General features: G+C 37.6%; 1 protein-coding gene across 2 annotated transcripts in view; it reads left to right on the forward strand.

Moving 5' to 3' along the window:
* The window catches only part of LOC112967732 (cadherin-10), a 59758-nt gene extending 45940 nt beyond the window's left edge, over positions 1-13818 (forward strand). The window contains exons 8-11 of one of the 2 annotated variants that reach the window (XM_026069176.1): positions 559-680; positions 9824-9932; positions 11954-12205; positions 13061-13818. In XM_026069176.1, coding sequence (XP_025924961.1) covers positions 559-680; positions 9824-9932; positions 11954-12205; positions 13061-13554 — 977 coding nt within the window. In that variant the 3' untranslated portion in view covers positions 13555-13818. The remainder of the gene's footprint in view (positions 1-558; positions 681-9823; positions 9933-11953; positions 12206-13060) is intronic. The other variant, XM_026069177.1, reaches the window with a different exon arrangement.
* Positions 13819-14557: the final 739 nt, after the last annotated feature.

Genomic DNA, 14557 nt, shown 5'->3' on the forward strand with positions numbered 1-14557 from the left:
AAAACTCTGATTCTACTCAATTCTGTACCAGATTTATATTGGGGTATTTTATTAGCTTCATTGGAATTTCCCCCAATTTATTAAGGCACAAGAGAGGAAAACCAGGCTTGAAAAATTTTCAGAACATGTATACAGAAAGTCAAGAATGTCTATTCTGGGTAAAGCAAATCTGATCACAAATCATTTTAAAATTAAAAATCAAAACCTTACAGTAGAATGATACTCTAGAGCTCACCAAATAAACAAATTTGTCATTATACTAATGGACATATTTTTCATATATTACATTTGCATAGATCATTAACAGTTGCAGCCCCTATTTTCATGTAAAAGGCTTAATTGTTCGCTAGATACCAATATATTAATTTATTTTTGACTCTAAGCAAAACCTCTCCTTAGTTTCCAGGAGGCCTGATTCTCACCTAGYAGCAGTTTGCATGCTAAATTTTGACCAGTTTCATAGCCAGTCTTGAATAGCTGTTGTTGGTTAAGTTTGAAGAAAACAGAATACTTTAAAGGTGAAAATAAACTCTCTATTTTTGTCTTTTCTGTTGCCAGACAACCCCAAAGATACTACTCGTGTTCCTGTCTATGTGAGAATTTTGGATGTTAATGACAATGCCCCACAGTTTGCTGTATTCTATGATACCTTTGTGTGTGAAAATGCAAGAGCTGGACAGGTATGCCCTTGTTAAGCACTTCCTACTATCCAGTTTTGCTATGGCACTCAATCATAGGTCATTTTTGCGTGTGGCTTGGAAGAGGTTAGGTCTGAAACATATTTTGAAATGTTGAAAATGAAAGCAACTAGTTCTGCAGATCAGGCTTAGAGTGAAATATCAGTATTTTAGAACAGTACCAGCGTGTGAATTACTTTATCTAACCCTGTACTATTGTTAAATCCTATCTATATATGTCCAAGAGGCATGGTCTTAATTAGTTTTGCTGTTAGCTTCACTGAGAAAGCATAATGTTATAAATAACTACTAAAAAGTTTGAATTATATTTTCAAGAAGTCTCAATGGCAGAACTCAACTGTACTTTCAATCCATGCTGATGGTGATTATAGACATCTACATCCGAGTCACCTGTTTTTATGCAGTTGTTAGATTCATCTTGGATTATCCCACCAAAAACTTTTGAAAAGAAAATACAAGGCATACAATTATGAACTGGTAACATAGTATTTTTTTTGCCTCTTGTAGGCTACAGAAAGTGTACTTCAGTTTAAGTGAAATGACTGCACTGCTTAATATATCTAATTCCTCATAGGCAGCTGATTATTAGAACTGTTAAATACCTTTTTGCCTATTACAGTGCCAGAGTACATTCAGCCAATAATAATCCTTTAAAACAGTAGTAGTTGTACCTCAGTGCTAGCATTTCAGCATCTTTGAATAGAACAGGTGAGAAGTGCCAGCGTATCTGAACTGTTTGAGTACTGCAAGTATCACATTCAGGTTGCATGACAAGTTTCACTTTCAGGCTGCCATTCTTCTTTCTAAAGTGACATAGTTTGGAAATTATAACAAAGGATTTAAGACCCAAATTTAGAATGTATAAAATATTAAAAATATTAAGCAACTATAATTTTTTGCTACTAGAGCTATAAGTCAAGCTATTGGATAAGTAGAAATCACTGGCTAAACATCTGGAATTTCTGACACTTCTAGTGTCTTCTGTGAATGCTAAAATCATATCATAATCACTTCAAAGATAAGATACGGATTGAGCATTCGGAAAATAAAAAAATGTATTTTTTCCTCTTCCAGTTTCACTAGAAACTCTGGGTGAAAAAAATAAAATGCATTAATCCACAAATCTTACTCAGTTTGAGATTTTTGAATCAGAGTCTGTTCAGGTTTAGTAACTTTAGAGAATATTGCCAGTGCTTTTTTATTACACGGTTTTGTTTTCATGAAATCATATTTTGAGAAACTTTTTTCCTTTGCTCTATATAAACTATTTAAGTTAGTCTAATTTAAAAATAAATGATTGTAAAAGTTATTTCTGCATTTTATACTCAATTCCTGCTTCATTTCAGAAAAGGCTGTTATAATCAAAAAGTCATAAAAAATGCTAATTATTTATGACTAATAATTAGGAAGACAAATAAATGTACATATCTGTACATGTGTGTCTGAACTGTTATAAGCTCAGCAGTGTATCTCCCTGTTTATCGGAATGAAGCACGACATTTACCATAAGGGCTATAATTATAACGCTGTAAAAAAATTTTGAGTTGCAAATGATTGTTTAAAGAATGCAGGATAACAGGAAAAATCTATTTAAATGTAATTATATTCTTCTTGCTTACTGGTAGATCATTATTAAGACTCATTATTTTGGAATTCAGTCATTTCCTGAGGGATTGAACCTAATCAATCCATACTGAACATGGTTCTCTAACTTTGATTTGTCCCACATTTATGCTATTTTTCTTTCGTTTCTGGTTTTCATGAATACATTTGATCCACAATTAAATTTAAATCTCCTGTTAGATCACTGAAACTGTTATGGTGCTTTACCAGTCACAAATTCTGTAGTATCCATTTAAATACTCCTTATCTCCTACTGGGAAACATTTTTAATGACAGGCTGGAATATTATAGCTTTCTAGTTTCTTTTTTTCTCTTATATATTCCCATTCACATAATTCATATATATGTGTGTGTGTGTGTGTGTGTGTATAATCTCCATATACCACAGGGTGTGGTATATTGTGCAATAATGTGGTCATTACTGTTGATGCAAGTGCATACAAGGAGGTCCCAAGCTATAGCAAAATCCTGGTCCAGCGAGCTCATGCTACAAACAAGCATTTAGGCACCTGTGGCAGAATACCACTTGGATAGCCGCTACTTTTCCAAACTCTCAAAAAACAAGGCAATCTTGGTGTGATGGCCCATGGGGGCCGTGGGCATTCATGTGGCCTATGCAGGATTCAGTAGGATTTGAGGGGCAGAAAGAAGCGAAATGCATGGACAGATGCAGCCCTGTAGGCAAAAAAGGTCAGCTGCCCTCCACCCCCAACTGGGGAGAGCTGGGGTCAAGGCACATGCGTTCCTGTGGGTTTTGCTAGCTGCCAGCTGCCCTACCTCTGGCAGAACAGGAGCAAGCCTCCAGAAAACCTCTACGTGGAAGACAAGGAGCAGGGTAGAGAGCAGGAGTCCTGCTCCACAGAGTTCAGTATGTTTTTTCTACACATTAATTTACCCTTATGTAGTGACCAGGAAAAGTGTTCTTCCTGTCCTCTCTTGGTAAATGACCTGCGAAAAGAAGAAAAGGCATAGAAAAAAAAAAAGTATTATGGTCATTATAATAAATATAACTACAAATTCCTGTAGCTTTAAAAGCCTCAAAAGTAATGAGGAAAGTTGTATTTTCATCTGTTTGGCTCCCCGAGCAGTGCTTGTTACAATCTTGCTGTTCTGAGTGTTCATTTTGCCAAATCTATACGTACTCATTGCCTTATTATATGTCCAAGTGTTATAAATCACTCTAGCTCATCATGGATTGTCTTTCAATGCCATTTTAAAATATGTATGATTGATTTATTCATTCTTTTTTCTTTTTTCCTGAAACTTAATTCATCAAAGATCATATAAACATGTTAGGTTTCTTTCACCAGTTCTTTTCATGTTGTGCCTCTTCATGTCGACTATTTGACAATATAAAACCCTTTGTTTTACCAGGGATGTTTTTTTTTCCATGATAACCTTGGTTAATCTTGGCTTTTGGTATCTTTATATGTCCAACAATTTCCTCATTATAGTCAGCTGAAGTCTTTTGCATAATTATTATTATTAGAGACTCTAAGTAGTTACCCTGCCATCAATTACTGCCCAGAGGTTTCAGAGTCAAGCAAACAATGACTAAAAACTATTATACTGAAGACTTTATCAGTCCTTAAACCTTCAAGAATGAAACAAGGCTTGGTAAAACACATAGTATGCCAAGTGCCTGCCTAGCACCTTGCCCAGAATGGAAATCTTGTGCAATACAGCTACCACAGTTACTTATACTCTTAACTACTGCCATCAGTCTGTGCCCACAAACAACTGGATAATAACCGAATTAAAATTTGGGTTCCTCTCTGCCCATTTCCCTAGCCTGCTGAGGTATATCTGAATGGCATCTGGTCTGTCATCAGCCACTCCTCCTGGTCTTTGTGTCAAGCTTGCTGAGAGTGCACTCTGCCCCATTGGCCAGGTCATTAATGAAGATGTACAGTATTGGCCTCAGTATCAGTCCCTGGGGCACACCACTGGTGACTGGCCTCCAGCTGGACTTCATGCAGTTGATCACAACCCTTTGAGCCCAGCAGTTCAGCCAGGTTTCAGTCCACCTTATGACTTGCCTAGTCTGTACTTCATCTACTTGTTGATAAGGATGTTGTGGGAGACAGTGTCAAACGCCTTACTGAAGCTGAGACAGACAACATCCACTGCTCTCCCCTCATCCCACCAAGTCAGCCATCTCATTGCGGAAGGCTGTCAGGTTGGTTAAGTGCAATTTCTCCTTCGTAAATCCATGCTGACTACTCCCAGTCACCTGCTTGTCCTTCGTGTGTCTGGAAATAGTATCTAGCAAGATAGCAATATTATCTAGCAAAGTATATAGTATCTAGCAAAATAGCAAGATTAGTTGTTCCATCACCTTCCCAGGGATCAACGTGAGGCTGACAGGCCTGTAGTTCTCCTTCTTGCCCTTCTTGAAGACAGAAGCGATGTTTGGTTCTTCCATTCCACAGGAACCTCTCCCAATCCCCAAGACCCTCAAATGATAGAGTGGCCTCACAATGACATCAGCCAGTTCCCTCAGCACTCACAGGTGCATGCCATCGAGTCCCATGGACTTGTATTGTCCCAATCCCATGGACATCCAGTTTGTATAAATGCTCCCTAACCTGATCGTCCACCACTGAGCCCAGAAAGCGAGCACAGAAAACCATGCAGCACTTCAAAAGGTTGATAGGAAGCAGCTGATCCCTTCAAAGACCACAGAGCCTGATCTTCAGCCACATGAGTTCCAGCTTGGTGAAGAAAGTGTTCCTTGTGATGGACATTTATAAGCAGCAGGAGAAAGAAGCGGTTTCTTTCCCTGCATACATGAATGCATTTAAGTCAAACCTGGAATCTTGCTCAAGGAAATGACATCTTGCTGAGACATGACTGTCCTGCTGACCTACAGAAGGTGTGAAGCTGCACGTGAGGATTTCCATAAAGCATCAGAAATCACATCTTGTGGTGAATGGCATGGCTTTTTGACATTTAAGCAAAAACTATGGTCAGTGATCATAGATCGAGGAAAGACCAAAAAAATCTGGACCCCTTACAAATCAACTATCAACTTAGGGAACTGATAAAGGAATCTCTTTGTGACAAAAGAAGTTGGCTGTATCTGTTGTCAGAAGTTTGGTGAAATCAAAGGGAGCTATGGACAAGTCAAATGGAAGCTTCTGACTCTTGAGAGTGAACCTGATCTTCCATGAATCAGACATATAATGGTGATCCAACCTCGTTACAGCATGAAAATAAGCATTACAAAAACCAAGAAATACAAACCAGTCCCCTGCCTGAATGGAGAGCTGGCAGGATACCTGCCAAACTCATAATGGCCTTGAATTTGCAAATGCAAAAGGTCGTTATATGTAAATCCAAAATGGTGAACTATCTCTCCTTCCCTCAAACACATACACTTGGAGACAAGGAACTAGCTTCTATCTTTATAAAAACCTTTGTTTCCAACCTGTGACATTACAATTTCTACAGCTCTTCTCATGGTTCTCACATGATTCTCTTGATGRCAGAACTTGCAGAACTCTGTAACAGTTAACCAAGCTTGCTGACACAGCGATCACAACACAGAATGTAATGAGATACCAATATAGGAAATGAAAGGCCAGTCTTGCCCTGAATGATGATGAGATGSAGAGAGAGGCACAAAGGGAGAAAGCAAAACTCAGGTCTCCAGAAGCACCATGACAGGGCAGCCACACACAATGATTTGAAGAAAAGACTGAGCAGATGAGCTGTAACAACCAAAGTCCTATCTGTGCTTACCCCTTTCAAATGGCCAGGCAGATCAGAAGAGCCAGTGGCAGAAAAGGAAGGCCTGCCTCCTCCTAGGTGCAAGGTATGAAGAGTCTATATGATTTCCAAGTGCCCTGGAAAGACTAAAGAAAATTATTAATTCTTCATTGCAAAGTCAGAGATCTTATCCTTTAAAACTCATACAAGAAAAACAAGGTAGTTCAAAATACTTCATGAAGCAGAAGTGAAGAAACCTGGAGTTACAGCATTCAGTCTCTGAGGCCTCCTATCACAAAGCTGTGTTCTTTTGGCTCTTTCTGTTGCAATAGTTGTGAGAAGAGGATATCAGGTTCACATACGTGTCCTTGGAAAACTGGCAACCAGTACCAGTCTCTATACCAGGGCATCACAAGTGTTGAGAGAGGGAGAGACCCTGGATAGTACAGGCTATCAACCAAATTGTGACAGGGATCAGTCCCTTCCCAAGAGGAAGGGCAACAAGAAGAAGGGAATCCCAACAGGGATTCACAGCGATTCTACCACATCATAGTAATCCTGAAAGGCCTATTGATTGGAAAAGCGCAAGACTCTGTGCTATCCAGAATACAAGTAGCAGCTTCCTCTATGTTAAAACCCAGTACCCATGCAGGGAAGGCATATACATATCACTCAACCCCATGGCACCACTGAGTAGTCATTCTGACATACTGAGTGTCATCATCTAGTGAAAAGTCAGGGAGTAAGCCTTTGCACGAAGAGAAATCCTGTGAAGAAGGGAATCCTGTCTCATGGTACCAGTGAGGGTCACAAAYGTATACAGGAAGAGAGGGAAGTAGAAGTACAGAGGCAGAGAAGCAGCCCAGCATTGGCCTTGAATGGCAAGTCTTGTGCCATTAAAGACAAATATATAAAGTTTGAGACCTCGTCAAGGGCATGATGAGCAGAGGTGAAGATATGGAAAAAGGCCCTGACTAGTCCGTCAGCACAAACCAAGCAGCTTGATGCCATGCTTACATTTTGGCACTGAAGCAGTGCCAAGAGACTGCTCATAGGGAAAACTGATGCCAGAGAAGAGGCATGATCTTAAGACACTTCACTTTCAATTTTGTCAGCTGGAGTAGAATTTGATAGTCTTTTATTGGTGTCAAGGCCTGCCTCACTCCATTTAATGAGATGCTGCGGCAACCCTAGCAGCATTGCCTGGAGAAGGTGAGGAAAAAAATAGCGGATTTCTTGCTGGGGACTTATTTGGTAATTTTAACTTTGGATAGATCTGTGATAGGAATCTCTGGAGACATTAACACATTTGAGCATTTGAGCATTCCCTTCAGCAGAGTAGGTGAGAGGAATTTAAATGGTGGCATGCTTGATTTCATATGCCATACAGTGAACAAGAAGGGAGGAACCAGAGTGCATACCCTAGCAGTACTACAAGGCTCACATAGAAGATTATGAGTACATGCACTGTTATTATGTATATGTGGTCTCATTTGAAAAAGAACTAGTAATGCACTTCCAGTGTGAATTTTCAGTCATAGCTTCATTTGCAAAAAATTTGTAGAACAGTTTGAAAGCTTAAAGATCAAGAATGATACGGAAGCAAACAGTGCTTTTGTTTGTGATGTATTTTGCAAATTAGTATATAGATGCCATAAATGTGACCATGAACCTAATTACATTGTTTCATTAAGGTCATCCTTAAAACTTTGCCCTTTAAAGATACATATCAGCAATGTAACATGAAACTGAATGGAAATTAGCTAGCCAGATGTTTGATAGTAATTTTGAATTATCTGTACATTTTCATTTCTAAAAGATGCATGCAACAAAAAAAAATGTAAGCAGGCTTTTTTCCTAATGTAAGCAAATTACCTAAATTTGCTTATAAAATGTATTATAAGGTCAAATATGATCAATGGTTGAACAGAGAAATTCTCAGAGAACACCAATTGCTACAAGAAGTGATGAATGGGGGAATTAATAGGAGACATATCCTTTTGTCTGATGTTCTGCTAAGGGTACTGCAAATTTGGCTGAATTGTCTTAGTAGTTGAATAAACCTGTAAATTGTAAAAGATTTTAGGCTGTAAATCCTCTACATAGAAACTATGAGTATCAATATTCAGATGTAGATGATTTCTTGTTCATCAGCTTAACACCAAAATCTGCCTGCCTTGTGAAGTAAAATGCACTAGTTTTTTTTCTGACTTATGAAATATGTTTAATTTTTCAAAAACCTATAAAGACTAATTTACTAATTATTTATAAACTTACTAGATATGAAAAATTTCTTTCTTCACACACAAATAATATTCTATGCATGTATTATCTGGTTTGTTCATCCAGTAAGTTACTGGAGGTACTTACATGTCTTGGTGGTTATTATATCACACGTTTGTTTAAGTGAGAAACAAGTTTAGAGAAAGACAGCTCTCTGGTTGAGAAAGCAAGCAAGCTGCTGTATTAAATTCAAATCTTCCCTCTTGAAGAAATTTGTTGCTGTACTCTGGATGGACAAAGAGAGAAGTTGGGGGTGGGTTAGGCGTTTTTTAAGGCAAACAGGAGTACATTGCAGTTGTTGATGTGAAAGATGTTTGGTCTTGACAAAAGCTGTGATGACGAGAAATGGCTGTATTTGGAAGAACTGGAAGAGGAAAAACAAACAAATTTAATAAGTATGCCGCAGGGAAGGAGTAGTGCCAAAATTAGATGTAGTTGCATGCTTGCAAAAACAGTGCAATTTAAAATGATGGATCAGAAATGAAGAATAAGAATGTCCTAGGTTAAAGATTAATCTCTTTTTTTGCCAAGTAAAACTTAAGCACATAGCTGAACATATGCACACACGCATGCGCACACACATGCACACACACAAATTCAGCCATGGGTACAGTTTGTATTGTTCTGGTATAAAAAAAACAAAATTACTCTGAAATAAAGCAATGAAGATGTCAAGAACTGTATTTTATGTGGAACCTGGCATTTTGGCAGCCTTAGATCTAGAAACTCCAGTGAAAAAAAGCCACAAATTCATTTACCTGATAGATAAATGAATGTTCATGAAGGACTTGCCATTACTTCAAAAAAAAATAAAACAAATAAAAAAAAACACAAATCATTTTGGAGGCATTGCAGAAAGTATTCAGTCCAAGTTTTAAACAGGCCTGATGCAGCTTATATTGAGAGTTCTGACTGGACACCAGATTCTCATCCTACTCAGAGGTGCTGCAGCTGTAGAGTATGCTACTATGGTCATTCAAAAGCTGAAAGATGTATTCTAGCTAGCATTTTCTTCCCAAGAATCTTATTTATGTATTTTGATTTACTAATAAATAGAAAAGCCTTGTTTTAGAAGGAAATATATTTATTTTGAAATTTAATTTGAAATTTTAACTTCCTTATGAAAAATATATTTGCTAAAATCCCATTCTTCTCACAAAACTATAAATATCCTGTGAATTCCACTCTCATGAGCTCGTTTGATTGTAATTTTGTCCTTTTTGTATTTATAAAGATATATATCAAAAAAAGAAGCAAAAAGAACTAAATTAGGTAGAAGCTGGCGATTTTACATGTGTACATAAAATGTGTGTTTTCCAATAATGTTCTTGTTGGAAAGCTTATTCGATAAACTCTTTAATTTGTTCAGTTAATACATTTTACAGACTAAGTATTAAATCAGTATGTATGCAGTTTGGATATGAAGCTTTCTTAACAGTTTAGATATTCCGAAAGTAACCAGATAGTTGTATCAAATACCTAGATGTATTTGTTTTTTCTTCTTGCAGCTTATTCAGACTATAAGTGCAGTAGACAAAGATGACCCACTTGGTGGACAAAAATTTTTCTTCAGTTTAGCTGCTGTTAACCCAAACTTCACTGTTCAGGATAATGAAGGTAAAATACATTCCTAGCCCAGGAAAGGAGCTTTATGTTTACTATCTGACATATCTTCCTGCAATATCGTGAATTTGCTTTCGATATCTATAAACATTCAGAAAAACCTTTATGGCTGCTGAAACCTGTAACGATAATAACAAAAATATTTTTAACTGAATCTTTGTGGCTTAGGACATCTGTATTTTCCTCTGTGTAAAGGAGGCAAAGTTAACATGACTAGAACAGGATGAAACCGATTATAAAGAAAATCATTTAGAGTGTTGGTTCAGGGTGAGTAGCCAAATATAATTCCTGACTGAAGGAGGGAAAAAAGTTTGAAAAATAGTTCACCTCTTAAATTGAGATTTTTCACTTTAGACTTCTGTCACAGTTCTGATTCTCCTAGTTTTCTGTTTTGTTCCTTTATGATGATGAATGAAACACTTATGACTCAAAGTACATGGCCATTGTGGCTTTTCCTTTGATCATTTGTCATTCTTTCTTCAACTATTAGCACGGAAAACTTTCAGAAGCTTCTGTTGGGGGAATGGGACAAGATGAGAAGTCATACACACCCATTTTATATTTCATTATCAGTGTGATTAACTGAGAGGACTCTAGACTGCAGAAGAAATACATGAGGTGATATGGTAACATCCTTCATATATATTAAAGACATGAAGATAGTGAGAATACTCCCCTTTTCATGATGAAGATTACAGGAAGTAACAGGCTGCAAACAGTATGAGGAAGATTTAAAGTAGATAGCAGAGACAAAAATTCTAACACTACAAATAGTGAAGCGTTAGAATCAATTCTTTGGGTGCGTTATAAAATCTCCAGCAGTAGGGGTATTTAAAGATCTTTTCTAACACATTGTTTCTGCTGTTTAATGAAAACACTTAGCAAATACCCAACACCTACAAGTACCCCAAACCAATGAAAGGATACAGTAAAGGACTGCTTTACATTTCATATCATGCAGGCCATAAAAAAAAAAAATAATAATAATAATAATAATACTTTAAACAAAGTATATACCCTGGTGATTAGGTTCTGAGTCTCTAGAGGGATAAACGCTGATATATTTTCCAATCTAAAATTATTTTCTTTCTTTCTTGCACAAGTTTTTCTAATTTAGCCTGGGTAACCATTTACCTTGAGAGACCACAGGTTTGATGAAAAAGATTTTTTCCTTCTTTCCTGGAGAATGAATCTGTATTTTCTCCCTTTGGGACTATGAAGTTAGAAACACTAGTGTTAGCTTACAGTTTTGTAAACATAAGGTGCACTGACCATAGAAGAAATAGTCCCCCCTCATTACTCATTCCTGCCCCAGCACCTTCTCCTTCCCGTCTCTCTGGCCACTCAGTGAACAGCTTTCGATGCTGAAGTGTACTGCAGACAACGAAACTTTGTCTGCTACAAATACAATTTAGTAAGTTCACTTCTCAGAACTGTGCAGTTTTCACATCGATCTTCTGAATTCCTGAGACAATTTTTCCAAAAAAATTCTGCTCTATGTGCTGAGGTATATAATTCATTGTTCTACAGTATGTTGAAAGTGTTTTGGTGCTCATACTGAGTTTATAGATAGCATTCCTCTGAGTATTATCACAGATGATCCATAGAAAGAATCTTTAAAAGCAGAATGTGTGTTGAACAGTGTGAAATGAAAGGCTATTTTTTCTCTGTTGGCCACTTCATTTCAGGGCATTAAGCCATGGAATGGAATTGTGTGGCACACTGCATGCAGTAATCTATAAAATATGTTAAGCTTTGGGAAATCCTCTTTTCAACTCACGTGCAAAGGCGTTGCAGAGGCACAGAGGAGCAAGCTGGATGTCCATAAAAGTCATAAATAGCTTTCTGATCAAATGGGAATGTCATTAGAAAAGAGAGAGACCACTATGATATCAGGAGTGGCCACTTTCAAAATACTGTCACTGATGTAAAATAGACAAGTAGTTTGCATGTATTATATGTGCTATGCATTTAAAATTCATATACTATACAAGAGTATATTTTAATCAATCTAGATAACACTGCCAGAATTTTGACAAGAAGGAATGGCTTTAGTCGACATGAAATAAGTACTTACCTTCTACCTGTGGTGATATCAGACAACGACTACCCGATCCAGAGCAGCACGGGCACTCTGACCATTCGCGTGTGTGCCTGCGACAGCCGGGGCAACATGCAGTCCTGCAACGCCGAGGCCCTGCTCCTCCCTGCTGGCCTCAGCACAGGGGCACTGATTGCCATTCTCCTCTGCATCGTTATCCTGCTAGGTAAGAAAAAGAAATGTATCTTTCTCCATATGAACTAATGCATCAGGCCTGAGGCATTTTACAAAACTATGCAGGTTGGTAAAATTAATGATCATGGTATTTGCAAGAAGAATTCAACAGTAACTTTAAAAAAATGCAAAACCAAAAACAACTTCTCTGGGAATTTGGACATTGTGAATAAGAATTCATAGCCCAGCTTGTTATCAGTGTGCAACCAGCAGCTCATTATTGTTCTTTCATTAAGTTCTCTTTAAGAGGAGGGTCAGAGAGGAGGAATAGTATATTCAAAAATTGCTTTCATGTCTTAACTTTTTTTTTTTAAGAGAGAATCTCTTTTTTTATTTAAATAGCCATCAAAAGTCAATATGCAGTATATATTTCACACAAAATATGCCACAAATTAATAATTTTACTATACTAAAGCACTGTATATCCAGAAGTTTCTGTGCTGTTATCAAAAACATCGCAAATTTTGTAAAGCCTCCATTTTGTGATTTTCAGAATATCGCTGAATGAACTGTAATTCACCTCAAATACAGTTTGAACACTATACTTTGAACTCAGAAGAGGTAAAAGATCTTCAAAATAGACCTGGCTATTTTAAAGCTAATCAAAGTTACAGAAGGAGCACGTAGACAAGCTTGTGGTTCCATAAAGCATCACACACAATGTGTGTGCAAAATAGCACATTTTGATATGGCCCTTACTGTGCTACTGTAATACAGACAGTGATATTTATCCATTTATCAGACAGAAATAAATTGGTGAAAAGTAGCTGAAATAAAGCTCTTCTATCTGATGGACTTGCTAGTAAGAAATTTTTAAATTGGAATCTTGACCCGTTCTTTCTCTAAGTCATAGTGGTGCTGTTTGCTGCTCTGAAGAGGCAACGAAAGAAGGAGCCTTTGATCCTGTCTAAAGAGGACATCAGAGACAACATCGTGAGTTATAACGACGAAGGCGGTGGAGAGGAAGACACCCAAGCCTTTGATATTGGCACACTGAGGAATCCTGCAGCTATCGAAGACAAGAAGCTTCGACGAGATATTATCCCCGAAACGTTATTTGTACCGCGGAGGACTCCTTCAGCACCAGACAACACAGATGTCCGAGATTTCATTAACCAAAGGCTAAAAGAGCATGATACTGACCCTTCTGCGCCGCCGTACGACTCGCTCGCAACCTACGCCTACGAAGGCAATGATTCTATAGCTGAATCCTTGAGCTCACTGGAGTCGGGCACCACTGAWGGAGACCAAAACTATGATTACCTCCGAGAGTGGGGCCCTCGGTTTAATAAGCTTGCTGAAATGTACGGTGGAGGAGAAAGTGACAAAGACGCTTCTTAACCTGCAGTAGGCTACATTTTGGTTCCTTTGAGCGGAAGTAATTTTACAGACACCTTCTGCACTCAACAGTATTTAACATTCAGAAAATTTTTCCTGCCACTCAGCACAATGGTTTCCTTTTAAAATTTGTTTTCGGTTTGTCCATTAATGTCATTCATTCTTTCTAGTAGGATGCTCACATGGAATATATACAGCATTTTATTTAATCACCTTCCAAGAGCCAAAGCTATGGAAATTCAGTGTTGTCAATTTTAGTAAGTAAAACAAACAATACCTTCCCTTCAGAAATTTGAACAGGGTGATACTCCCTTAAGCAACCTCATGCACAAGCCGCTTCTGTTAGGTACATGTCCTGCCCTTGCAAGTGCCGCTTTTAAGAAGGCAAAGAAGAAAAAAAACAGTATGTCCTGTTCTGTACATGAAAATTCAAACAAAATGTACATGTGGTGTTAATAAGTGTAATATGCAGCTGGTTTAAAAAAAAAAAAAGTTTGTGCAACTTCATTTCATCGAATTCTATCTGCCAATGTTTTATATTTATATTTTTGTATTTATTTTTAAGAAATAAACCAGTTTTTACAACTATGTTGATGCTTGCCTGCCTGTTGTGGCCATCGATCCCAGGCTTGAAGAGAGCATGACATTTCTCCAACGAGAGCACAGCCAGCTGCTAGTACTTTTATGCAGCAGTATACTGCATGCATTTAACACAGTCTGAAGTGCCTGTGCTCACAGGGAGAAGATTAAGTTACACGTCTATTTGCTTGCTCAAAAGTGCTGCTTCCCACAGTCATCGTGTTTAAGAGAGAATTTGTTTTATTTTTGAGCTCAACTAATGGTATCTTATTTTAGGAAGACGAACTACTATTTTGTCTTTACCTGAACTACCTAATTCAGAAAACATGCTGGTACAACTAATCCATCAAAACATGAAGAATTAATTTCAAAAAGTGAGATTAGTTGTTCTACAGCCTTCCGTTTTGATTCTTAATTACATCATTAT

The sequence above is a fragment of the Apteryx rowi genome, unplaced genomic scaffold, assembly GCF_003343035.1.
Source record: "Apteryx rowi isolate R43461 unplaced genomic scaffold, aptRow1 scaffold_288, whole genome shotgun sequence".
Classification (NCBI taxonomy): Eukaryota; Metazoa; Chordata; class Aves; order Apterygiformes; family Apterygidae; genus Apteryx; species Apteryx rowi.